The 27,313-nt window shown below is 38.5% G+C and overlaps 1 protein-coding gene across 1 annotated transcript in view; it reads left to right on the top strand.

Moving 5' to 3' along the window:
* The window catches only part of LOC117405620 (nucleoside diphosphate kinase 7-like), a 63,680-nt gene that overhangs the window by 19,734 nt on the left and 16,633 nt on the right, over positions 1-27,313 (top strand). Inside the window, exons 8-9 of the mRNA XM_034008821.3 lie at positions 16,772-16,836; positions 27,208-27,276. Of these exons, the coding sequence (XP_033864712.1) occupies positions 16,772-16,836; positions 27,208-27,276 (134 nt within the window). The remainder of the gene's footprint in view (positions 1-16,771; positions 16,837-27,207; positions 27,277-27,313) is intronic.

Below are 27,313 nucleotides of genomic sequence, written 5' to 3' on the forward strand. Positions count from 1 at the left end.
AAATTACTGCCACAAAAGGGTTAACGTTTCGTGTATAATGCCCACAATCGAACTTGATCTACAAAGTATGAATTGTATATCTCATCCTGTAGTCATACTGACAGATTTTGTAGTACATGAAGTCATCATCTGAAATGGCTTATGAGATATCGGTAGTTAAAATGGCTGTGTCAAACATATACATATTATTAGTACCTTATCAAGATCTTGGAATAGGTCTAACAGTGCTTAAGCCGAGAAACCATATGAAATTGCCAAAGAGGTAGAACTTTTAGCATTATCATTTCAAATCATAAAATGTCTTTTTAAAATAGATTTATTTTTTTGTTATGCTACAGTGGGGTGTTCTAGAACAAATAATACGAAGAGTGGTGATTTAGCCCTTTCACGATTACAAGTTAAAGATAACTAATCGGTGACTTGAATATTTATGGATTTTTTTGTAGCTGAAGATGGTTAAAAGGCTGACATCTTTCCTTTATGACTCATGCTGGAGGTACCACAGCATTCTTGCACATTACAGTTTTCTTGGAAATTATAAACTCTTGTATCTGTTTGACAGCAGCCAGTTGCAACCTATGGTGCCATCTTTTAATACCAGCTAATTTTATACATTTGATGACAAAATATCCTACAGTTCTAGCCTCAGATATAGCACTGTTATATGAATTGAAAGCAGCTGTTATAACTCGGGGAATTCTGTGTACGTCACACCTTCGAAAGAAAATGGTAATGATGCGAATGAACTCTGTATTTATACTGTATCACTGAACATCTGTGGTATTTGGTATCTGTGGTTAGAGTTGGCGACACGGCGACACGGTCTCTCACCTGTCACTTCTAGGCCCTGGATTCGATTCCAGTCTGGGGTACTTGTGCAAAGTCAGATCTGGTTAATAGATTTCCACTGGTACACTTTCCGGACGGAAAATGTAATTGGGTGGATGGGTGTTGTGGTGTCCAGGCACAGAATGGCTGTCAAGCTCCATCCCAGAGGTTGCTAAAGGACCGTGTTCATGCATCCTGTCAGAGAATGATGGTTGTGTTAAAAGCTCCCGAGTGGTGCGTCCAATAAAGACACTCCATGTAGAGTGCAGGATGCGCCCTATAGCCTGGAGGTCGTCGGTTCGGGACCAGGCTATTCCGCTGCTGGTCGCGGATGGGAGTTCCCAGGAGGCGGCTCACAATTGGCCGAGCGCCGCCCGGGGTGGGGAGGACTTAGGTCGGCTAGGGTGTCCTCGGCTCACCGCGCACCAGCGACCCCTGTAGACTGGCCAGGTGCCTGCATGTCTGCCTGCAAGCGGCCCAGAGCTGTTTGGTCCTCTGACGAGCCTGCAGAGTGAAAAGAAGTGGATGGCTGACAGCACACGTTTCGGAGGACGCGTGTGCTCGTCGTCTTCTCTCCTGAGTCAGCACGGGGGTTGCAGATATCATTTCATGCTTCAGCATTATTGCACTGTATATTGCAAAGAATGAGACTGCTCTGTGCACATTTACTATCCAAGGTGACCTCTGAAATGTGTTTAGCAATCTGAAGCCATCTACAAATATTCTGAGTTAGTGTCGTAGTAATCAGAAATGAAAATAGCTTTTTCTGCAATTGAAATAGAAGTATAAAGGTCAGACATGCCTAGATTAGTTTTTCTCTTGAACTTCTCTTTAATAACATGTGTATTTTAAGCTGTATTATGTGAACCGTTATTGGTGGTGAGGAGATTTTTATTAAAATGCTGATAAACCTCAGTTTGTTTGTTTGTTTGTTTGTTTGTTCTGCAGTTACTACAGGTTGAATAATACTGTACATTCTAAGCTGGATCCTTATTTGACCTTCTTGCGAGAGAAAGGATAAGGTGTAGAAAGAGCAGCCTGAAACAGGATCAAACTAATGTCAGCAGCATTTTGTAGCCTTGGTAATCATTTATTCTTAAGCTTCTGGTTATGATGCTAATAATGGACTTATTTGGAATTATGCCAAGTTACAAACCAGTGCCTTTTGAAGCGCACATAGTCAAATGTTTTTTTCAAGTTCATAGATATGCCAGAGCAATAAAACTTGGCAGATAGGAACTGTGGACCATGGAGATCAGGATGGTATGTTTGGCCCCTAATTTGCGTCATAGAGGCGTGGTCATATCATGTGTACAGCTGCTCAAAATGACCACAACTGCACTTAACATTGACCATTATTATGTTAGGTGCCAACTATACTGTCCTTTAACTTGTTGTTACTACCTGTCAAGTCTCAGTGCTGTATGGCACATGCATTCTCCCTGGCCATATCTATTAACTAGTAGGGTGACTGTATGTGTGAATATAATTTATTAGAGGGGTGCTGTTATAGTACTTCCATGTCTTCCTAGTTATTTGAAATAGCAGAAAATGGGTTATCTGACAAAATATGAGTTAGTTGATGTTACCTGGATGCTCACTATAAATTATTGCACAGGTAACTGCGGTGGATTCACAGTATTTAATTTTTTTATTAAATTAGGTTATTGATGCTTTTCCCCATCTGTATCCTGTTCTCTAGTTGGTCTGTGAGAATGTAAAGGTTTACTAATAGGTTTGTGCTGGGGTTTGTCTGCCTTGTCCAGGTGAACCGTGCCAATTAAAAGATGTTCAGAAGGAATTAATTCCATGATTTAAATTAAATAAAAATTCAGAAATTAACATACGGTACACTCCGTTTATAAGAATCACATGTGTCCTGGATGATTTGATTCTTATAAGAGGTTGATTCTTAAAAGCGGACCGATATGATTACAATTAGCAAAAGCGTCCCTCCGCGCATCAGATGTTTAAATACAGTATACAAATGCCAATGGTGTTCAGTCACTGAGGAAAATACATAAAAACAATTAAAACAAGTCCTCGTGTGTAAGCAACTTGTTATATGATCACAATTATGTTTACTCAAGGCTACAGAATCCTATTTTACTATAGTTTACTTGAGAAGCGATCTTCTCGTGAGTGTCTAGTTTAACTGCCGTCTGGTGTTACATGTAATGGCCTTTGAATTAAAATGACATGACATTACAGTACAGTACAATATTTTACTGTCAGGTCTACCACTGCATTTAAGCATCTGTGGCTTGCCTTTTTTCAGTTGCGATGCAAATCTCAGTTTTTCACTGAGATTTGCATCCATCACCGCGCTACGCAATCCCCCTCCCTCTATATGCATATCACACAATAACAGTGTTGTACTCAGTATGTATTCAATGAATGTGTATTCACTTTATTAAAACACATTTTCACTAACAGAGACCACAAAAAATACCTGTACAATGCAGTTGCGCGTCTTTCTTTTTCCTGCATGTCGACACTCATAAACTGCATGATTTGCTTTTTTTCTACTGGGAGTCGCTGCAGACCAGGGATTACACTGCGCATGCTGTGTACGTGCCTAAATCACACGAGATGTGATCAAATTTAAATTCAGAAACAGCTTTATTGGTTGGACACGTCTGATGCAGTATCGTATTACATGCAGTCAGTTTCTTGCAGTCAATGATTCTTCTAAGCAGATTGCTTGATTCTTACAAGCGGAGTATTTTACTATGTTAGTATAGGAATGATTTGGTCCCAGTGGTTTTGATTCTTATGTCAGTAATTCTTATAAATTGAGTGCATCATAAAATATACAAGGTAGCAGAGAACAATGCATACTGAAGTGCTAACCTTGATGTCTTGAACACTCTATAAACTCTCCAACCTAGACCAAAGTCCTTTATTATAATAGGTTCATTTAAATTACTGTAGTTCATTTACAGATTTCCCCTTTTATGCTGTCACAATGCGTTTGAAAATCGTGTTTTCCTTGATCGCTGATCAACTCCTGACAGGAATAAAGAAACAGCTGTTGCTAGGCAGCAGGAACACCATATCCTAGCAACAGTGGTACCTGCAGTGGGAACATGACGCAGTGATCAAAGGCACGTGACATGTGGTGCAACTGAGAGAGTTTTGTGTGTGTCTGGCAGGTTTGAAGGGCGTAGAGGACAGATGAAGGTGTAATGGAGGAATAACCGAAGCATGACCCAAGATGCATTTTGCGTATCTTTTGAATGCAGGAAAGGTTCCAGGAAAATGATTATATAAATAAACAGAGCTTACTTAGCAAATATATATTTAGCAGTATTTTGCACTCTCTCTTTCTCGCTCACATTGTCAGTTTCACACAGAGCTATGAATAATTAAAAAATGTTTATGACTACACAGCTTTGGTGTGACACTTACCCACTGTTCTCTGTATTTAGCTATATGTGATTCCTTCTATAGACATCCCATTAAACAGAGCTGACATTTGAAAGAGCTGTATTCTGATTTACAGCATGCTCAAAGGCAGACACTAAACTGGGTGGTTTGTAGCAAACTCACCTCCAATTGCTTAATTCTTTACAGGGATGCTTTTACAGGGCAAGGGTGGCAGAGCAAATCATTAACCTATGATGTTCCAACTAAGTTGAATTTCTACACACACGCTGTACAGATGTGATCTGCAGTACCACCTATAAAGTAAATGACCGTTTGATTTTAAACCATACTAGTGTGTGCTTTCAAAAAGCATATCAAAACATAATACAGCTCCCCTTCTCTGCTGAGGCCTTTGTGGACGCTCTGTGCTACTAGAATTTTGTGATTTTGGGAGTCAGCTGTTTTACACCAAAATTACTATATGTTCTGTTTTAGATACCCCAGAAATACTACATATATTTTTGTCATACTCTGAAGTTTTCATTGGTGCCATGTGTTTGAGGCTTTTTGGTCATCTGAAGAAGAGACCTTTGTGGTATTGAAAGCTTGTGATTTAATTATTGTTTAGTTTGTCCAGCATGGATTGGGTTGGTGTACCAATATAAATGTATTCTAGGTTTATCCCCTAGTCCCATTAGAAGAGATAAGCCCCAGAGCCTTTTCATTTCAATAGCATTTGTGGGGACCCACTTGCGCACCCTAGAATGCGGCCCCAGATTGTCCTCATGCTTGCCAGGTATTTCTGAGCAGGTATTGCTGAGCAGATATTTATGGCTGGATAATGTTAGGTGAGGTCCAGTGGTAGATAATTTACTTGCAACGGTAAGCAAATGAAATGAGATCTATATGAAATTATAAAAGCAAGACAAAATGATGTAATACAGGGATTACAAAAAAGTACAAAAAACCTAAACTGCTGTCTAAACTTTCTCTCCAACACCAACTCAGTCGTACACAACAAAGGCAGGATAGCCAACTACTTTAAAAAAAAAACCACCCAATCAGGAGCTTATGTTGTACATCATGATGTCATCATATATCTGTGGCCTTCAGATAGAGCAAAAGCTAAAATTAACATGTTTGGCATGTTATTATTATTATTATTATTATTATTATTTATTTCTTAGCAGACGCCCTTATCCAGGGCGACTTACAATTGTTACAACATATCACATTATACATTATTTCACATTATACAGATATCACATTATTTTTACATACAATTACCCATTTATACAGTTGGGTTTTTACTGGAGCAATCTAGGTAAAGTACCTTGCTCAAGGGTACAACAGCAGTGTCCCCCACTGGGGATTGAACCCACAACCCTCCGGTCAAGAGTCCAGAGCCCTAACCACTACTCCACACTGCTGCCCAGTGTTCCTGAATGCTTGTTTCAGAACTTTACAAGAATCAATTTTTAAAGATGGCTTTAGTTTTATGGATTTATTTCTTTATACACGTTTTTATGGTTTCTCTGGTTTAAACTCAAACTATTTGCTAATATTGTCCAATATAACCCCAAACAATATAAATGCATGTTCATGTTTGTACATTTATTAAACTGTGAAGGACACAGATTACCAAGTCAGTTATTTTACAAGTCCTTCAAATCCTCATCTATAAGCCCACCAAAGGTCAGTTTGTTAACTCATGTCCCACAAGGGGTTTCAGCCCTTCAAAAATGGGGCCAAGTGGCGGAGTGCCCCGCCCCTATGTATATATATGTGCACTGTTATTATTTATTATTATTATTATTATTATTATTACCAAGGGCGTAGGTTTGGTTTGAACATTGGTGGGGACACAATTTTGTAGGGGGGCGGAGTCACGGTCGCTAGTGGGGTTCGGGGGCATGCCCCCCCGGGAAGAAATTTTTTAGGAGACAGCTGTTAAATGGTAACTTCTGGTGGCTTGAAATGAATGCTGGACATGAATCGAGGACAATTTGATTGACATGAAGTTGGCTGGTATACACTTAAAACACTATGATAAAGTGTCCCTCCTAGAAGCTGGTTTGACATCCCTGCTGTAGAATTACTAATAACCTGAATTATAACCTATCCCAGCCTTACTGTAAGCTACCAATACCCCTGGCGCTACAAGCATGAGCACATGCACGCTCACGTGCTCTGCCTGCCTCTCCTGTGTCTGTGCTGCTGCTCTTACCTGGGTGCATTGCTTCATTCAGCTGATAAAATAATAAATTGATGCATGTAGAGAGAAAATATATGGCTATGCTAACTTATACAGCATTAGCCTACTATTATATCACAATGTGCCTCAAACAATAATATCTCAAAACTGAGTCTAACACTTTCACTGTTATAATCACTAAGCCATTACAGCCGTCACCTGCGACCCTGTTGCTTCACCTGCCTCTGTACTGCTTTTACCAGGTTGCACTGCTTCACTCGCCTGATAAAATGATAAATTGATGAATGCTGTTTAGAGAGAAAGTATGACTGCTAACTTCATTAGTAAATTATTTTTACATTTGCTATGAGAATCATTATCAATTGTGTTTATTACTTTAATAACATCTTCCTACTTACACTTTGACTTTTTGTAAAAAAAACTTCCTTATGTCCATCTTTCTTTTTTTGGTTGCTATTATGCTTAGTCACCTAAAGCTAACGTTAGTTGGATGACGATATCAAAACATGCTCACGCACACTCACACACTCTTTCTCTCACACACATAATGATTTAGCTGTGAAACAAGCCAACTAGCCACCAAGGACGTTGGGTTATCAGCTAGTAATGGGTCGCTAACGTAATAGGTAGGTAGGTCGGTAGGTTTATTCTCTCAAACTATGTTGCTGACGAGCTGACAATACCTTCAGCCCCGGCACCTGGCTTTCATTCAGTCAGTGGCTCACACTCATATCAGACTGACCGGCAAGCGGCAGCTTCAGATGAGCGTCTTTCCAGAGTCCAGCCTAAGCCAGCGGGCCTCAACCTTTTTTTACTCACGCCCCACTGAAATGTATTTGTATATCTGTCGTCGTCGTCCCCCGCCCCCGTTTAATTTTACTTTTTAATATATATTTTTTATTACTGCCTATATAATATAGAGCGTTTATTTAGCCGCCTGGATAGTCACACTGTCCATTCAATCAAATACATATGTTCGTGTTCGCTTTTTACACACACGATACAAAAATATCAAGCAAGTAGTAAGTTAGTTACAAAGGGAGGAAGGAGGATTGAAATAATGTGACAACGCATTAACCAACAAACACAAACATCGAATTAAACGGATTATATTTATTCTTATTTTTTAAAATAAATGTGAAAATTGTGGCACAATATACACCGTTTAAGAATGACTAGAATTGTCCTTATTTTAAACCCGAAGAGTTACCTTTCACGCCCGAGTCCTTGTGCACTTTCGCACTTCAATGAAATCAACACACTCTGGTGGTCCCTGACGTCACCCACGCACTGAGTCCGTGTTACAGTGATGCATTATGGAAGGGCCTAAGCCAATCAAATTAGCGTTCTTTTTTTTGGTTTGTTTTTTTGGAGGAGGGAGGAGTAACGAGGGGAAGGGGCGGGGGGCTTGAGAGAGTTAACCCTTTGTGGAGCAGATAAAATGACTTGACAAAAGACGTTTCAGATTTATCAAAATTATTAGTAGGGACAATTCAACGGTCCCTTGACATTGGTAGGGACATGTCCCTACCGTCCCTAGCTAAATCTACGCCGGTGATTATTACTAATATATATATATATATATATATATATATATATATATATATATATATATATATATATATATATATATATATATATATATATATAATTTTAATTTGGTAGTCTCCAATTGTGTTTTTTTTTTTTTTTTTTTATCACTTTCTCCCAATTTGGAATAGTCAATTTATTTTTAGGCTCAACTCACCGCTACCACCCCCGCACTGACTTAGGAGCGGCGAAGACAAACACACGTTGTTCTCCGAAGCGTGTGCCATCAGCCGACCGCTTCTTTTTCACACTGCAGGCCCACCATGCAGCCACCTCAGAGCTACAGCGTCGGAGGACAACGCAGCTCTGGGCAGCTTACAGGCAAGCCTGCAGGTGCCCGGCCAGACCACAGGGGCGCTGGTGCGCAGTGAGCTGAGGACAACCTGAGGGGGGGCGGGGGGCCTTAAATCTGTACTGCCTGATGTAAAAATAAATTACGATCTCACATAATTATACATTTTGTATCTGGAGGTCAACTAATGTAAAACTTTTAATAGCACAAGCAATTGCAAGCGCAAAGCTAAAAAAAAAAAATAATAACAGCACCAAAAGGTACTTATTGTGCATAGGTACTTAATTACTGTTGCCAGTGACTAAATGAGGACTGTGAAAGAATGTTTTTCTTTCCAATTTTACTCCCAAATCCTTGTAGTGTGATTTAGGTGCATGTTTGCACAGGGTCCAACATGGACAACAATTAGGTTTTGTTATATTGTATTTAATGACGTTTTTTTTTTTTTTTTTATCTCAATAAACCTTTTCAGCTATTGTTTGCTTTGCACTATCTCAGTAGAAGCCAGGAATGGTGCTGCTCGTTACCACAGTGTAACTGTGTGTTCCTGGAGTGTACAATTACAGCTGGCATTTTAAGTCTTAACTTTCATCTTCTTATGCATGTAGCTTAAGTAGTTTTCAGACTAATCCAGGCCAAGATAAGGGCACATGCTTATTATGTTGTCATCACACCTGCAGTTTCTTTTGTAATTGAGCCTCACTTCCTGCTGATTTCTAAGTGGATTTGTACCAGAAGGATTTGGAAATGCAAAAACTTCTAGACAGTCTTTATCCACATTAACTGAGATGTCTTCATGTCTGATACCAGAAGAATGTAGTTTAAAAGACACCATCATAAATATTGTAAATTTGACAAGGTTTGTGTATTGCCATGACTGTTTGAGAGTAAGTCTGTGTCTATCCCTGAGTTGTCTTGTTCTGCTTTGCCTAGCAGAAGTATGATGGATAGTCTCAGTCAGATGGTTTGCAGGTTAACTGATTAACACAAATATTTGTTATTTAATGCATCTATAAAGCCACTTGTAGTGTGAAGAGTACCTCGCCCTGGACAATGGGGAATCAAAAGCTAATATAGTATACCAGCTGCTTCAATTTAGTGGTTTGTAATTTTGTATTCTTTACTTTTGGTAAGGTTTTAATTTTAGTTAACCTTAGGGCCATAATAATAAAACAGGATGGTTTGTAAGCAAAATTGAAAACTGAAACGGCGTCATTTCACATGTTAACTATCCTGAATCATTTTCTTGTCAAATTAAGCAGGTAGTGCTGGTACAGCTGTGCTGAATTGTGTGATGTGGGGGCCTAGGTTGAGACCACTGAACTTATGATTTGAGATATTCAAATCCAGACCTTCAGTGGTGAAAAGGGCTATTGTGTAACACAGACAACAAAACACAGGGCAAAACAACAGTCTAGGTCTGGGGCTCTAGAGACATCAGATATCGTCTGATCATGATGTTGCCATAGCATCTCAGAAAACTGATTTGAATATGTGCACAATGCTTCTGGAGAGTACTTCCCAGTATGTCTAGTACACATAATCACAGAGGCTGAGGATGTGTTTCTCATGGAGAGTTAAAAGGGGATTATTTAAAGATATGCCTAAAATATTTAGGGCTTCTGTTTTATTAATTTCATTTTTCTGTGTTTGTTTGTTTATTTTATTTATTTATGTATGTATGTATTTATTTATTTACCTATTTTTGAGTTTTATGTAGATGTCCTGAAGTCTTTTTTTTACTGTGTGAGATTATTGTTTTTGGTTACTTTCCCAAATTCTTGGATGTTTTTTCCTGGCACAATATGTATAATAACTTCACAGTACAAACTAGTACTTTCTTTCCTTTGCAGTCTTCCAGAATGAAATCCTTATGGTCACAGGCTTATTCTTCTGGGGGTTTTGTGTTTCTAGGCATTTTTAAAAATGTCACCACAATTTGTAATTCTGTTTTAAATTCCACAAGCGTGTAAATCCTCCCTATAACTGTAATACAGCTTTAAACCCCTTCAGCAAGTCCATCCTTATTAAATTGTAAGATTGTTTTAAATCTCACAAGGTGTACAATACTCCCTGTCTGCACAGCCTCCAGTAGAAATGCAGAAATCTGCTTCCACTCAGTAGTGGGTGGGTTTAAAGTATTCAGAATGAATCAATGTTAGATACAAGTCAGGAAAGAGGGACATTGCACAGCTAGCTACACTGGGAAAGGGGTGAAGTCCATGTGAATTCAGTAACCATTTCCAGGGTTTTTCCTGTGTTTATTGGCTATACAAAGATTTTTTATTTTTTTTGTATTGTTTTATCAAGGTTTATCGGTTAAAACCGAAAATCAGAAGCCCTAAAAATATTGTAAAAATAAATGAATACAGCTTAGTATAATTTGCATGCATGTGGAAAAGTACCCACTGAGTAGAGCAGTGTAGGAGTTGGTTTATGTAAGAAGCTCATCTCTTCACCTAATTAAAAATTGCTGAAAGGTTATCTGTCAGGTGTGCTGCCTGGTAACTTGATGATGAGCAAGAAACATAGTAAGTTTTGTCTCTAGAATTTCAGATTGAGGTTATTTGCTGGGCATTTTTTCTTAGATTAGTATTGCATTACTCTTTTTAAACTTTTTTTATTATTATTATTATTATTATAATGGTCCACTACTCTGTTAAGTAAGTGAGAATTAAAGATTGATCTAATTAATTGTTGCCTCTAATTCTGCTTAATATTAGAAGTGCTGCTTTGTGAGGGGATGAAGTCTTATACAGCTATGGCCAAAAGTTTTGCATCACCCTATAGAATTAACAAATTTTGCTTCATAAAGTTGAATGAAACCTGCTGAATAACTAATGTTACATTAACACATTGAATTACATGCTGCTTTGTAGTTTTCCATGTACAAAAATGGAAAAATGTGACATTTCAAAATCTAATGTGAACTACTGTACTACTATTATGGCTTCTAGTAGACTTTTGCAATATCATTTTGTAGTTTTTTTGATTACATGATGTTAAATAAAATATCACCACAAATTATGTTCATATAGTTGTTGTATTTTTTTAAATTACGTGATAGCCTATAGGCGTATTCCGGGGATGAGATCCAGGGCTCCACCCTGCTTTCCCTGTCAATCTTCTATTTCCTGTTTAAGTCTTAATCTCACACAGCTTGCTGTCTAGTGTTTTCAGTTTGTTTTCTAGTGTTTTTGCTTTCTAGGAATTGCTCAGACTCCGTCAAACGTGCTTAAACTTTCTGTCTTTACTAATGTCTAAACTTCATCTTCTCATTCTCTCGTCCGACAGATGATTTAGAGCAATTTTCCTATCTGCTCCGAAGATTCCTCATTCTTCAGCTTCTTTATTTCTCGCTGCAACAGCTGCATCACCAGTTAAGCCTGCAACTATTATTTATTTTATTTGTTTATTTAGCAGACACCTTTATCCAAGGCGACTTACAGAGACTAGGGTGTGTGAACTATGCATCAGCTGCAGAGTCACTTACAACTACGTCTCACCCGAAAGACGGAGCACAAGGAGGTTAAGTGACTTGCTCAGGGTCAGACAATGAGTCAGTGGCTGAGGTGGGATTTGAACCGGGGACCTCCTGGTTACAAGCCCTTTTCTTTAACCACTGGACCACACAGCCTCAAAAACTAATCTCCAGCCGCGCCACTCCATTATTCAACCTCCGCTGTGTCTCCATTATAAAGATCGGCCATGGTTACCCACGACAACAGCCTCATTGAGCCCCTAATGGGAGTGTTAAGTTGCCGTGTTAACCACGCAGTTTCATGAGGCCCTGTGCCTCAGTACTGCAATCTTCCAGCTTCCTGCCGCTGCATTTTCACAACTGGAAAGAGTAAGTTCAACTCGCCGAATTCGACTGCAGGCGCATCTCGTGGACCTATGTTAACTTATATATATGCTTAACTGTCCTAAAATATGTATTCAATATACGTTTAAATGAATAATAAATATATAAAGAATATCCAAAGTGTCTTCATAGATAGTCAGATAGACGACGCTCAGCAGGCCATGCCTCACTTGCCTGTACTGACGAGCCGCCTGTGATTTCAACAGCCCCTTCTATCAGGCGTCACTCTCCTAGCATCGGAAAATAAATAATTGAAGGTAAAGATATCAATGTTACACTCACGCAAAGTCACGCGACATTAACTTCCACAATGCCATCAAGAGCTGGATCAATACTTTATTCTACATCTTGGAGCTCTCAGTTAGATACAGGGGTTATATGTTCTACGAGTACCATAAAGCATACTCCATTAAAGCCACCGCCATCTTATCAGCAGATAACCATTTTGTTGATCGGTCTTTCCCTGATTTTAGACCTCTTTTTAACCTTGTTTTCAGCAGTTTTGCCAACGCCTACAGACAAAGCATCCACAGCAAACTCTATTTTCCTCTGTCCAAATACAATCGACCGTCATTCTCTTTCTGCACAGATTCGCCGCAATATTATAGAAGATTGCCAGATTTCAGATTGGCAAAGGTTTTGCAGCAGCCTCACAGCAATGCATTCTACATCGCTCCTGAAAGCAGCCTCATCTTTGGCTCCATCTAAATCACCTTAACACTTAAAGACCAACATCGACATCCTATCAAAATTCTGGTTGGCAGACAATTGTGCAACAACCTCCTGCAATCCCAAGGAGGCACTTCATGCAGCTTAAATGTGCTCATACTTGACAGTGAGTTTCTTTTCACTCACTTCAGCTGATATTCTTTCTTGCCTACAGATCGCCAGATTTCAGCAGTTAGTTCCCACAGCATCTCCAGCACCTCTCCAAGTTCCGCAATACCAGCACCTAGTATTCCTATGAGCTCTCCTGTCTTCAACCTTCTTCTATCTGCTAGAAATTACATGTCCACTGCCCTAGCTCCATCAGCAAGATTATCCTACTCTACAGGCTGGTCTTCGTTCTCCTCCTTCTGCGCAAAAAAACCCCAAATACAGCCAGTTCCATTTAATTTGATTCTGCTTCCAGAATCAAATCTTACATCTCCGGAATTCAGTTCCGTCTCATGTAAGTGTCCTCTCTGATTCTTCTGGCCATTCCAGCAATCCGCCTGACACTCCGTGGCATATCTAAGAGCTCCCCTCCTACTTCCCCATCTCGACTTCCTATATCTTCGGATATTCTACAGTCGCTCACATCAATCTTGTGAAAAGGCTGTTTCAACCCCATCGATGATCTCCTCATGAAAGTCATGTGCTTAACTGCTTTCTTTGGTTTACTTAGATGCTCCGAATATACAGTCCCATCCCTTTCCAGCTTTCCTTCTCTCGGCATCTGTTCCAACGACATCTCCTTAGTTCCAGATTCTTACTTCCTAATTATGCTCTGCATCTCTAAGACAGATCAACTTCGTCAGGGTCAATTTATACAGCTGTCGAAGATTAATTCTTCTTTATGTCCTTACACCTCCATGTCTAGATACATCTGCAGAAAGAAGCCTTTCCTCATGATGGATCCACTGTTCACAAGCTCCTCCCGTGCAGTAGTTACAAGACATTCGTTCTCAACTCATCTTGCCTCTTATCTCCAAAGCAGGCCTTTCTCCTCAGTTCTACACTCCTTACTCCTTTAGAATTATTATTATTATTTTTTATTTATTTATTTATTTATTTATTTCTTAGCAGACACCCTTATCCAGGGCGACTTGCAGTCGTAAACAAAAATACATTTCAAGAATCACAGTACAAGTAATAATACAATTAAGAGCAAGATAAAAATACAATGACTTTGGTCCTAGCAAGTACAAGTATGACAAAATATGATTCAATAACAGAGCAGATAAGTGTCAGTGATAGTTACATCAGGATGTAATTAAATACAAAATACTACAGATTAAATAACACTTGTGACAGATTACAATACTCTAAAGTACAGGATTAAATGCAGTAAAATTGGAGCAGCCATCTCAGCAGCAAAAGCCAACATCAGACTGCATCTAATTAAAAGCCTAGGGCCCTGGTCCTCCTCAGCAGTAGAATCATACATACGCACATCTGTTTCCGATACAGCTGCAGCTCACCAAAAAATTGTTAGCATGCCTGGAGTGGGGGCTACCTAATCCACCGGGTCCATCAGAGGTTTTCCCCCCTAATGGGGGGGGGGGTCCTCTCCACTGTGCGGCAGGTAAACACATAATTTCACTCTACCCGTTCTTTTGTCCAAAAAGAAAAAAAAACAAATCCACCTTGTTTGTCTAGTTATGCATTGGCACGTGAACTGTTGTTTGTCCCATGGGTGTGGGGTTATGCGGGAAGCCGGGGGGCCAGCCTTTGAGGGTAAGTGAGGCTCACTTCCCCGACCTCTATGGCCGCCGCCATCCACGCCTCAGCTGAGATGGGGTTCTCCCCACATGAGTCAGAGGGGACCCCCGATCACACACTCTATCCTTTAGCAGCTCCTGCTCTTTATCTTACTCAAATTGAGACTGGACTCTATATCCAGCTCCCTATTATCATTCCTTTTCGAGGTTATTCAGCGCAAGAGCCTATTCCTCTACAGGACTGCCACTCCACAGAGCCTGTAGTGGGCTCTGCCGAGCCAGTCTATCTTATGTGTTTTCTGATTCCCGCGGCTGCTGAACAGCCTGCCTTCGAGGCTGCTCTCTCTCTCCTCTGGCCAAGAAGGCTCCCGCCGGTCAGTAGCCTCTTTCCTTTCCGATCCTATCCTCTGAGGCCACTCCTCAAACTACCTCTCCAAGTAACAACCTTTCACTCCAGCCCCAGCTCTTGCCCTGTCAAGTCTCAATATCTGTAGTATTGTTTTCTGAGAAACTACATTGAAAAAGCATTATTTCACTTATCAAACCAAGGTCTAGGCCAAATCCTTAAACCTTATTCCACATTGGACTATAATCCAGATAGAGTCCACTTCCAGTACTCTATGTAATGCATAGGTCAGTATACAGTAGTATATATAGAGAATGTAGAGGGGGCAAGTGGTTTATGTAAAGACATCTTCCTGATGCGAATAAGAACCATATACCACGAAAGATCATTCAGTATGCTATTTATACCACAAGCATATTTTTTAAATAAATAGCAATTTTATGTGAAATCACTTACTTGAGGGATTATTTTACTTGGCAGATGTTTACTTTCATTTTCAACAGACTGCTTTTGAACCCTGTTTATGGTCTCTTTGCATCTGTCTTTATAGATAGAACCTTGAGCTCAGTCTGTCAGTTTGCAGCCTCTCTGTTGTTTCCTTCCAATAACGGTGTTAATCAAGGAGCTACAGCCTGTTCGGATAAGTTCAGCACAGGCAGATCGGTAGCTGGCATTTCTTGAATAAGCATGTTTCTCAAGGAACTCCGAATCCAAATAAAAACAACAATAGAAATTTGAAATTATTTCAGAAATGTTAAAGTTGTTATAAAACACATATTGGTGGCAGTATTGTGTGAACTACTGAAGCACATCTTTGTCCTGAATTTCAGATATACCAGATATACCCACGCTTGTGGTATAAATAGGTTAATCCTTTGCAGTCCATTTATTAAGTGCGCGTCAGGCGCGTCAGGTCCAATTTATTTTCACACGCAAAGTTAATTTTAGACGCGCTGTTTAAAAGTATTTTTTTTTTCCACAATCAAATGGGTTTAAAAGGCCCTGCATATCAACAAAGCACTCACTAGGCATCTCCAGCCCCGCCCCACCCTTTCGTTCGCTATAGCTTTCACATATGCTAAGAAATAAATAATAATAATAATAATAATAGTCGTACATACCAATCAATCATCTCCTGATCACTCGTTTTATCACCTCAATAATGCGATCCAAGTCATTATTTTATTACTATAACATCTCAAAAAAGCTCTGCAAATGTCCGTGATATTCTCTGAGCGCTGATGCAGTACCATCCAGCTTGTTTCCTTTTGACCGCCCCTATCTGATGCCAGGGGCAAGTATGACTATTCATGAGATACGGCCTTTAATTTTTTATTTTTTTCCGGCTTGTCTCAGCTCCTGTCGCTCCCACTCGGCCATTTTCCGTAGAAAAAACGACTAAAAGCCAATTTTTTGCGTCTTTTTGATGATGTCGGACAGGGTCCGACATTGAACCTGATAGGAATAATTGCATCCGCAAATGGTTAATACAGTGGAACCAAAGTGGTCTTGGTTTCACATTCTAAAAATGGCAACACAAATGCACAGTATCACAGATTGACAAGGAAGCTTGGGTTGTTTTGTTGCCTGACTAAATTGTCATCAATTGCAAGGGAGATAAATGGCGGTGATCATTATCCAAGGCTTTGGCAAAATTAAAATACCCCTAAACATAAAACTAAAATGTGATCATGAAAAGTGTAAAACTGGTAAATAAAAGGTTTGGAAAATAAGCTTTCCTTTTAAAATGTAACAGCAATTATGTAACTATTGTTTCTTTGTATAACAATCACCTGCTTGCTATGTGAAGGCATGTTTTGGTTAATGTGGTTTGTATTCGCAGAGCTCACTGGGAAGATTTTGAATGCAATCAGTGATGGCGGATTTGAAATATCAGCTTTGCAGATGGTAAGTACATTAGTCTCTGCATATAGGAACACCTCCTAAGTGAACACTTCGCCTAAGGGAACACCCTTGTGGTGAAACAGATTTTTCCCATTGTAAATGCTCCGGCTAAAGGAAAAGGAACTTTGCTTAAAAGAACGCCACCTTGGCACTGATAGCGATTTGTTCACAATGGATACAGTACAGTTTGGTAAAAAGCGACTTGTCATTGTGTTCTTGTTCTTGGTTTATTAAATTTTTCCTGAACTGCCGTCATGTCATTGAATTATTTTCTATTCTGATTTCCACGAGTGCACCTCATCGCTACAAAATGGCATGCAAACAAACGACAAAATGCACCGCTGTATCTCTTGCTACAAAAAGTTGGAAATTGTTTGAGCTCTTGAAAAAAAACCTGAAATCAGGCACAAGTCACCAAGCAATTTGGCGTTTCCCGTTCTGGTGAGTTGCTTCACCATTCTGTTAAATAATGTCCATGTCTTGTATATTGCTGCTGCATTTTGTAACGTGTGTAGGGGTGCTGTGTTAATTTAGTTTGACAGTTTATTAATGTTAAGTTAACCCTAAGTAACCCCCAATATTTTTGCCTCTGCCGTTGTGATAGACCGAAACACACCTGCCAGCAAATTTCATAGTACTTAGTGATTTAAGCTTTTTGACCATGTTGTTTTGCTTTAGTTTTATTAACGTTAGTTTGTCTGTTACTTTATTACTATAGTTTATGAACAACACTTGACTATTGTTTTGCTTTTACTTAATCAATTCATTTTATATGTTGGTGCGCATGCATCATGACAAGTAATATATATGCATTTATTTATTTATTGATTCATATTGTGTCTGGTGGCTAACTCAGTTTTAGAGAACACTTTGGCTATAAGAACACTTCGCTTGCTTCCCGAGGGGTGTTCTCTTAGCCGGCGAGTACTGTACTACTTTACCGTTGTCCCATACTATCCCATTATATCATAAGCTTACCTGGAGACAGCTGCACACTACACCAACCCAACGCATGAAAGGATAAAAGGCAATCATATTTGGACAAATTAAACAACTATCACTTAAAATGTATCCCATGCGTTGACTCGCTTCTGTCATATCACCTGGCAGTTGCAGTCTATAGTATTACTGATATTATTATTATTATTATTATTATTATTATTATTATTATTATTATTATTATTATTATTATTATTGCAGGAGAAATTTAGAAGTGTCTGAGAGGTTTAAATTTTGCTAAAACGATATAACTATTTTAAACTCCATTTGTTTGTATTAATGCTTCATCCAACAGGTAGACATGATGCCTTTTCTGGAGTTTGACAAATACCTGAACTAGTAATGATATGAAGAAGTGTCTCTCGGCTATAGATTATGTGGTGTCTGAACTGTGTCTATCAAAGACCAGCAAACTAAAGATCAAAATCAATAAAAAGCTTTTTTGGCTGTCATCAGTTACTTTTTTTAGAATTGCATTTTAATTATGAGTTTGACAGTAGTGAGACTGTACTAAAATTGAGGCTAAATCAGCTTTTCAAGTTGGCAGTTATAACAACCACATTATAATGTTGCCTTAGCAGTCAGGACTTAATGTGTTTTGTTAAAGCATATACTCCATTACAAAGGACAATGGAAAACGGAGAGTGAAATTGGATCTGAATGAGTGATAAACTACAAACATAGGCACATTGTCAAGCTTTCACAAACACCTGTTGCACCTTCTCCTTGCTTCCACGGTTGCTGTCCAATTAATCTTCTCTCAATCGAAGGCAAATATATTGTAATTCACTTTGTTAACCACACACTGAGAAAGGGGTAAAAAAACAACTCTGTATGCCAGCTTCTTTCCAATACTGACATGCTTGAAATCGGGCAAATAAACAGTTATTTTAAATATTCCTTTAGGTGATGTTTATTTGCAACATTATGTACTATATCTCTTGAAAGATATGTTAGGTAAGCCTTTATGTTTGTATAATAATATTGTGTCATAAAAGCTTTATTTATTTTTATTTATTTATTTTTGTATTTATTTATTTAACTTGTTTAGGCTGAGGAAAGAGCAAATTTTAAGTGAAGCAAATACAAAGTGATCACACACTGTACAGTAATATTGGAGGCTTACCTTAATCAAATAGCAAACATTGAAAACATGTGAGTCATGAAAAACAGCAATTAGTTACTGGAAAGAAGAGACAAATCAAATAAGAAGCAACTTCTCCCAGTAACGAGTCACTGCTATTGTCTTCAATGTAAGATTTACTGGATTTATTTTGGTACCTCTGTACTTAAACGTATCATGAGAACATACAGTACATGGTTTGGAATATTATATTCCTTATTTGGAAGTATTGTGAGGAAATTTACTCGACCCTTTGTGACCCAATGTAACACCTGGCATAAAGTACTATATTATGAAATGTCATTTATTAGTTCCATTATTGATATGTCTTATTATTTTAAATACTGTGCTCATTTACACCTTTTAAAGCTGGTAATGTTCAAAGGGGATGCATATTTTTATTCTTTACCAAATTACCACTTCTTAAGCTGCAGATAGAAAGCAATTTCCAATTTGTGCTTTTGTGTTAAAAATTATGCTTCAGTACTCTATTTTACTGTTATTCAAAGAAAGCCTATTCAGGGCAAATGAATGGAAGGACTTATTAACAGTGAAAGCCCTACACATCAACAGTATCCAATTATCAAAAAAGCACAAACATGTTGCTTTTGTTCTTGTTTACTAAAATGAAGCTTACTCTTTTAAGCTGTAATGTTGTCCTTGTCTGCAAGGATATGTATTTCAAGGATATGCCATTGCCTTTGGAATAGGTAGGATTGCCCTAGCATCAGGGCATTCAGTCTGGATGGTTCCTCTTCTTTAATTTCTAAATTCCATTAAGACCAGCTTCTGTTTTTAGAACCTGTGGCATTTTTGCCCTTATTGGAGATTCCCAACTATAACCACACCCTTTAGGGTCTCTCTAGATTTGTGGAGGAGGGTGAAAACAAAAGTAAACTTACAAACACTGCAGCATTATATAAGGATTGGTTAGTAAATTATAAAAACAATTTATAATCCCCAAGGCCTGGATTTATTGTACCAACATTTTTTCATTATTTGTGCTTTGTATTATCAGGTCTTAAGATATCGATGTTGTAACTCTGTGCCCTTGCAGCCCTCATTAAAAAGTATGCTGTATCACAAAATCACTTGGTTATTTACAGAGCTTTGTTCTGCAGAAAACAGCCAATTCCCTATGGCTGTTTAGAATTTTTAGTTAATCTAAAATGCTACCAATTTAATTGGCACCATTTAAAATCCTTCTATTTTTACGTACTTTTTAAATAGTATGGACCCAGGTTTTTTAAATTATGAAATAAAGTCTGATTAATAATAAAAAGTAAACTGTTGTTAAATAACATTACAATGAATATCTAACTATATTTAAATCCTCAACAGCATGCACTTGTTTTACATGTTAGTTTTTATAACACAAAGCACCCTAAATGATTTACAGAGCTGGCGGTATTTAGATATGCCACTGTCATTTGAATAATAAGGAGAGGCAGTAACAGCCTAGGTCAAGAGAAATCTCTCCATCTTGTCCAGTGAACTTAAGTTCACCAATGTAGATCTCTGTATTTTTTTAAGCAAATATCTCAAACAAACCATATGTTATATACGGTATAATATATACTGTTTAATACAAAGCCATAGTAATAATATTTCTTCATAGATAAATAGGACATTATAACCTTGGACAGGGATAAGGCATTTTACAGAATAATTAGTTACTGGCAGTTATCCTAGTCACATGCTTTTCGTTTATCACTTACTGTAGGTGGGGTTGTGTCACTCTATATTTTTCAGAACCCCGCTACTTACTCTGTAAGGTATGTTTAATTCTAGGTATTACAACTGAGATTCAGTTCAGTTTATTACCCCACAAGGATTCAAGTTTTTTGTGGCCACCTAAAAATCGGCAATAGTATCTACATTTTTCCCTTTCTTCTACTGGGAAAACCCCATTGTTTTAAATACCATGCTCGATAGCAGAGCATGTAATTTGGCCCATAATTGTGAGCCTTACTAAATCCACAAATCAGCTTGGTCATCTTGTTGAAACACTGGGTGTCCCAATCCCCACACCCTATTGTAATGCAGTCATTGTACAGTAAACTAATGCCTGCCTGCTCTTACAGATTTTTCATGATCCAGTTACTAGTGGACTAGTAGGGAATGTTATGTGACACCAATGAGTTTGAATAGTCACATAAAATACTTGTTAATAACTATGGCCCTCCTCTAGTGTAAACTATTTTAAATTAACATGCAGTAGGTCCCATAAATGAAAAAAACAACAAAACAAAACAGCAATAGCTTCTAGCTTACCGCTATTGCCATCCTCGGCAGCTCCGCTTTGGCCGGCCAACCTCCATAGACACATTTAAGATTATGTGTTTGTCTAAGCCTTGAAGAACCAGGGTGGGATTTCTGTTTTTTCTACCTTAATTTCATCTATTTGAAATCCCCAGATTGTACAGGGATAATGTGCTGTTTTAATAATTAAATGAATTTGCTGCCTTTATTGTCAATATCTTTCCTATTGATTCTGTATGAGTTTATGTTACTGGAGGCCTAGTTTTGACCTTTTGTTAACAGGAAAGCAAAGAACCAGATGCTTTCACCTGTTTATTGTTGGCGTAAAGCATGCTGATTTGGAGATTAACAGACATCTGATTTTCCAGCTATGAGAAGCCCCCGATGCTGTTCAGGTCACATGGTCTAAATGCCTGCCCTACTGATTTCAGCCTGTCTGCAGTTTCAATTGCATGAAATCTGCTGGCCACTTTATTGACAGGAAACTAATTACTCAGACCAGTGACCCGAGTGGGTTTCCTGTTTTTTCTAATATATAATCTATAATATATAGTCTGTCTACTCACAGCTCACCAACAGTTAATAGCTGCACTGGCATTTCTTTCACTACTGTTTTTATATTTAGTATAACAGAATTAACTGAAGCCAGCTATTAATCATGCTTCATAAACTTCACGCTTAACTGTAAAATTCCTACCCTGTTACCTTTAGTAATTCTGGAAAGCCTTTTCTCCACACCGGCAGCAGTGTGGAGTAGTGGTTACACTGCTGTTGTACCCTTGAGCAAGGTACTTTACCTAGATTGCTCCAGTAAAAACCCAACTGTATAAATGGGTAATTGTATGTAAAATAATGTGATATCTGTATAATGTGATATAATGTATAATGTGATATCTTGTAACACTTGTAAGTCGCCCTGGATAAGGGCGTCTTCTAAGAAATAAATAATAATAATAACCAAGGAGATTTTGTGACACAGCACCATTTATAACGCAGGCTGCAAGGGCACACTGAGACATATGAGCAGGCTGCATACACTATTCAGTAATGAATATGATCAGGAGACTATCAGCCATCGGGGTAGTTGGTTTACATTGTTATTATTTTTCATTCCATCTGCTAAACAAGTATTGACCTCCAGTGCGCTGGTTAGTCTGTCTCAAGCTGTTCATGCAGGGTAGCCCTTTCACTGTACTTTAGCAGGGAATCCAGGGCACTGGTGTGACGACACATGCTTTTATGACCTGAGCTTGGCTTGTTAAGCACAGGAGAACATAACACTCTCAAATGCTGTGATGTGGGCCTGGTTGACTGCATGTTGCCATATCCATATTTAGAAAGTGTGACTTTCCTGCCTTGAGGAAAACAGTGCCCAGTGAAACTAAAGAAAAAAGATAAGCATTTTGTGTACAGTAACAGCTTTACTTAGCACATGTAATATGCATACTGGTTGTTTTTTGTTCCATTTTTTCCTTTTGTGTGTATGTATGTATGTATATCTATATATATGTATATTTCGGGCAAACCGAGCTGTTTCTCGTTATGTGCCATTCACATACATTTAAATAAAACGCACTCCTTATACTGTAGTAATTGCTCTTAATAATCCACCAGCTGTTTTCTCATCGTTACCTTGCCATTCACATAGATTTAAATAAAAAGGCAGCACTTTGCTGTAGTAAAAGCTTGACAGATCGATCAATCAGCTGTTTGCACCTCGTTAGTGGGCGATTACCCCTTACTATTTAATCCATGTATGCAGTGTCAGTTAGACGCTGTGCGCTTGGTAGAGCATGCTTGGAACTCTGTCAGTCAGCAAACAATGCAACGTTACTTCAAAAAAGCTGGGGTTTCTATAGTTGAGGAGGAGAGTGCTGACGAAAATACAACCGAAACTGAAACTCTGATAACACCACAGGGGATGCCAGAGGAAGAATTCTCAGCTGTGTCACCTTAGCGACCAGGATACTATGCCTGAAACAGACACCGATGACGTAAGCGTGCGTGCTGCGCTTGTAACACTGTGACGTGGTATGGAGCAGCATCTCTGTGTGTGTGTGTGTGTGTGTGTGTGTGTGTGTGTGTGTGTGTGTGTGTGTGTGTGTGTGTGTGTGTGTAAATATAAATATATATATAGAGAGAGTCTGTGCTTGGAAGTTCTGGACTTTGATTGGTTAAAACCTCGTCATAGGGCAAAAGTCTCCATCTGTCATGTGATTGGTTCCCATCACTGTCAGTCCCACCCCTTTTTAAAGGATCGCCCTCCTCCTCCACTCCTAAACAACAGGATAAAATGGCTGAATGAAAAAACTGCTCAATGCCGATTCTGTGACTTAAAATTGTGCGACAGCTCTGTATTGACTGAATGAGCTGGACAATTGTCAATCAAAAGGCATGTGCGGTGGCTTTGAAGGTGCAGCTCCCTGTTCCAACTTTTCAGGCACTCTTCAAACAATTAACTTGTCATCCAGCATAGTTCCTCTAGGTTATGCATACTGTCAGTTTTTGCTGAAGTTACAGTAACACTGAAATCAAATTTAAATTACTGAACAATTTTTATATATATATATATATATATATATATATATATATATATATATATATATATATATATATATATATATATATATATATATATATACAGTGCCTTGCAAAAGTATTCAGACCCCTGACCAATTCTCTCATATTACTGAATTACAAATGGTACATTGAAATTTCGTTTTGTTTGATATTTTATTTTAAAACACTGAAACTCAAAATCAATTATTGTAAGGTGACATTGGTTTTATGTTGGGAAATATTTTTAAGAAAAATAAAAAACTGAAATATCTTGCTTGCATAAGTATTCAACCCCCACACATTAATATTTGGTAGAGCCACCTTTTGCTGCAATAACAGCTTTAAGTCTTTTGGGGTATGTATGTACCAGCTGTGCACACAGTGTCGGAGTGATTTTGGCCCATTCGTCTTGGCAGATTTGCTCCAGGTTGTTCAGGTTGGTTGGACGACGCTTGTGGACCGCAATTTTCAAATAGTGCCACAGATTCTCAATGGGATTGAGATCAGGACTTTGACTGGGCCACTGTAGGACATTCATTTTTTTGTTCTTGAGCCACTCCAATGTTGCTTTGGCCTTGTGCTTGGGATCATTGTCCTGCTGAAAGGTGAATTTCCTCCCAAGCTTCAGTTTTTTAGCAGACTGAAGCAGGTTCACTTGCAGTATTTCCCTGTATTTTGCTCCATCCATTCTTCCTTCAATTTTAACAAGATGCCCAGTCCCTGCTGATGAGAAGCATCCCCACAGCATGATGCTGCCACCACCATACTTCACTGTAGGGATGGTGTGTCTTGAGGCATGGGCAGTGTTAGGTTTGCGCCACACATAGCGCTTTGAGTTTTGGCCTAAAAGCTCTATCTTGGTCTCATCTGATGCAGCTTCCACTTCCTGATTATTGATCCAACTGTGCTCACTGGGATATCCAACCACTTGGATATTATTTTGTACCCTTTCCCTAATCTATGCATTTGTATTACTTTATCTCTAACTTCTGTAGAATGCTCTTTGGTCTTCATTTTCCTTCAGATTCACAGCCTGGTCTTGCACACATGGCTGGCCTTGCACACATTGTCATAAAAGAGCAGGCAGGGATGTTCCGTTTCAGCAGGAAATATCTGCAGAGATGAGTCAGACTCTGTCGAATGGAACAGGCTCCCTGGAAAGACAGTCTCCTGCTTATCAACAGTGCTGGACCTCTGCTGTCAGAGCATCTGCTGCGGGACATGACAGTTCAATGGAAAGAGAAAAGGGTGCAGACAAGTGCAACAAAGAAGCACTTTTCAATCCAGGACAAAATAATCCAAGGTCATGCAGCAATTCTTGATGACTTTGTCACATTAAACATAATATATTTAAAATCATGTTCTTTAATCTAGGACAGTAAATCAATATTCATTGCTCTTTGGTAGACCAGTAACAGTAATAGAGTGACCAACTGCAATAAACGCTTGGATCCTAGTTTTAGAATATATAGATCAAATGCTTTTAGAAAAACAAAATGACCTGACATACTTTATTACACAAAAGGGCATTTCAAATTCTCATACATGTCGACCCCTAAATGTTCATACCATTGAGACCCCTGCTGAAAAACCTTGGGATTAATGAAAAACCTTAACCTAGAGCATTAGATTTTTTTTTTTTTAATTTTTTTTTTTTTTGGGGTGGGGGGGTGGTGCTGGTGACGGATCATGATTTCTGCACATGGCTGACAGCTATGCCACTGACCTAGACTTAAGGGCTATGCACACCGGGAGCGAAGCAGACAACACAAATACAGCACAAGTACAGTAAAAAAAAAAAAACTATAGCTAGTCATGAAAAGAAAATACTGTCTGCTTTTGTTCCTTTTGTGGAGACGAAATAAAATATAACATTTCTCTTTTATTTCTGTGTTAATTTCTGCGTGAACGAGACAGTGACAATCTGACAGCCTCTCCTTTGACTGCCCGAGTAATGACGTGTGTGTACAGAAACATAGAGGCTTGCGCAGACAAAACGTCAGTTTGAGACAACAAGGCAATCTTTGGAGTAAAGGGGGAGTTTGCGTAGCAGCTAAAGGAATATAGAATGGTGATGTACACCTCTTCATGGTGACCTCCCCCCCCCCCCCCCCCCAAAAAAAATAAAATGTAATAATACACTTGGACAGTTGTATTGGATTGCATCATGCATAAAGTGTTTCGCTGCCTCGCAAACAATAACAAACTTATACACAAAGTGAGAATCCATTGCACGGCCGCGAGACTCTCAAAATTGTGAAAACCCGTGAGTTTCACGGGTAAACCTTGAGACTTGACATCCATGAATTCTTGTACTGTACTGTGTGAGATGCTGGACTCTCGAATGTTGCCATCTGCTAAGCATATACAGAGCCCATTATAATAGTAACAGTAATAATCATACAATTTCAAAGAAATTGTGACCTAAACACTTCCTGCCATTCAGCCTCTCTCCATGCCTCTTTCAAGTTCAGACTGATGCAGGACACAATAATTTCAGAATCAAATACAGGAATGGGGCAAAAGGTATAAAAAGCTAGTGAATTGGACTCCTAGCCCCTGGCATAGAATTTATTTATAAGCCATACAGCCTGTCCTATAACATGCCAAACCCCTGAAATTGGTGCATTGGTTTTAAATTATGGTTGCTGCTAAAACTATTCTGCACAATTAATATCTGATCCATTTCAGAAAATGAAAGGGTTTTTAATGTAATACTTTTAATAAAAAAGTGTGGATACCATATGGAGCCAAAAAAAAAAAAAAAAAAAAAAGATTTGCTAAATACTATGAGCCTATAACCAATAACTGAGCCCACCAGACTAGTTCCATTAAGCTTAGTTACGGGAAAAATAAAATGCTCCAGATGTTTCTAGCTGGAGAGAAAACAATATTTTTCCCATGATGGGACAGATAGTTACAATAGTAGGTAAACTGTACAGAATGTGTTTTTAATATGATTTATTTGTCTTGTATTTTGCAAGCATCTTCTCAGGACTTAACTCCATATTGGATGGGACTAATATCAGAGATGTGAATACTCATTACAAACCTGCTTCACACACATTTATGTAGGCGATCCAGAGTTGTGACATAACTTTCCTTGGCATTGGCCATATAATGTACTTCTCTTGGGTTCTGCATCACTTAATTTACTTTTGTCTTCTGCCTTTATTTTATTTATACAGGATAATGTATCCACTGAGATGAAATTAAAACACTATTCAAATAATGTTTTTCTCTTTTAAAAATGTTGTTGATATTATCTTGTTTTAATACTGTTATACATAAGTAAGTAAAGAATGGCATGCATTTTGTTGCCAGTGTCAGTGGATTTTTAGTTTTTGCTGTAGAGCAACATCTTAAGGTGGTGTTTCTGTAATTCTAAGGATTCTGGTAGTATTGTCTTATGTGTCTTTTTCTTGTTGCAGTTCAGTATGGACCGTGCAAATGCAGAAGAGTTTTATGAGATTTACAAAGGAGTTGTCGCTGAGTACACTGTAAGTACCGAACACAATGTCTACCTTAATATTTGTA

Source organism: Acipenser ruthenus, chromosome 9, assembly GCF_902713425.1.
Source record: "Acipenser ruthenus chromosome 9, fAciRut3.2 maternal haplotype, whole genome shotgun sequence".
NCBI classification, from domain to species: Eukaryota; Metazoa; Chordata; class Actinopteri; order Acipenseriformes; family Acipenseridae; genus Acipenser; species Acipenser ruthenus.